This window comes from Penaeus monodon, chromosome 32, assembly GCF_015228065.2.
Source record: "Penaeus monodon isolate SGIC_2016 chromosome 32, NSTDA_Pmon_1, whole genome shotgun sequence".
NCBI lineage: Eukaryota > Metazoa > Arthropoda > Malacostraca > Decapoda > Penaeidae > Penaeus > Penaeus monodon.
Genome location: NC_051417.1, coordinates 12,760,399 through 12,760,882, shown reverse-complemented (window position 1 = coordinate 12,760,882; position 484 = coordinate 12,760,399). Strand labels below are relative to the sequence as shown.

Genomic DNA, 484 nt, shown 5'->3' with positions numbered 1-484 from the left:
CGGTTTAATCCTAATGCTTATAAATATGTTAGAGCCTTTACAGAAACAATACAAAAATTACTTACCAATCTCAGCCATACGTTGGATTTCATAATTTGGTTCTTCTCATTCTGAAAAAAAAGAAAACAAAACAATAATACTATTTTTCGTAAAGACATAAGTGAATATTCTCGTATCAAAAATATGTTGTAGTATAAACCATCTCAAAATAATAGAATTTAGTTATCCTGTTATTTCAGAGATAAAAGGATTATAACGAATGACTTATAGAAGTAGTTTATGTATCTACAGAACTAATACAAATAAATCCTATATGTATCATCCAGCTCTCTAACCTCCCTCTACCGCCCCCCCCCCCCCAAAAAAAAAGAGAGAAAAGTCGAGACAATTTGAATTATAATATTTGGCAAGGCAAGAAGACTGTATGCAAATAAGATGATGTTACAGGACGGAAAGCAGCCCATAAACTCCAGCATATCTTTAT

General features: G+C 31.8%; 1 protein-coding gene across 2 annotated transcripts in view; it reads right to left on the bottom strand.

Moving 5' to 3' along the window:
* The window catches only part of LOC119593502 (acetylcholine receptor subunit beta-like 1), a 126,526-nt gene that overhangs the window by 56,012 nt on the left and 70,030 nt on the right, over positions 1-484 (bottom strand). For both annotated transcript variants that reach the window (XM_037942452.1, XM_037942454.1), the window contains exon 3: positions 66-110. In XM_037942452.1, coding sequence (XP_037798380.1) covers positions 66-110 — 45 coding nt within the window. The remainder of the gene's footprint in view (positions 1-65; positions 111-484) is intronic.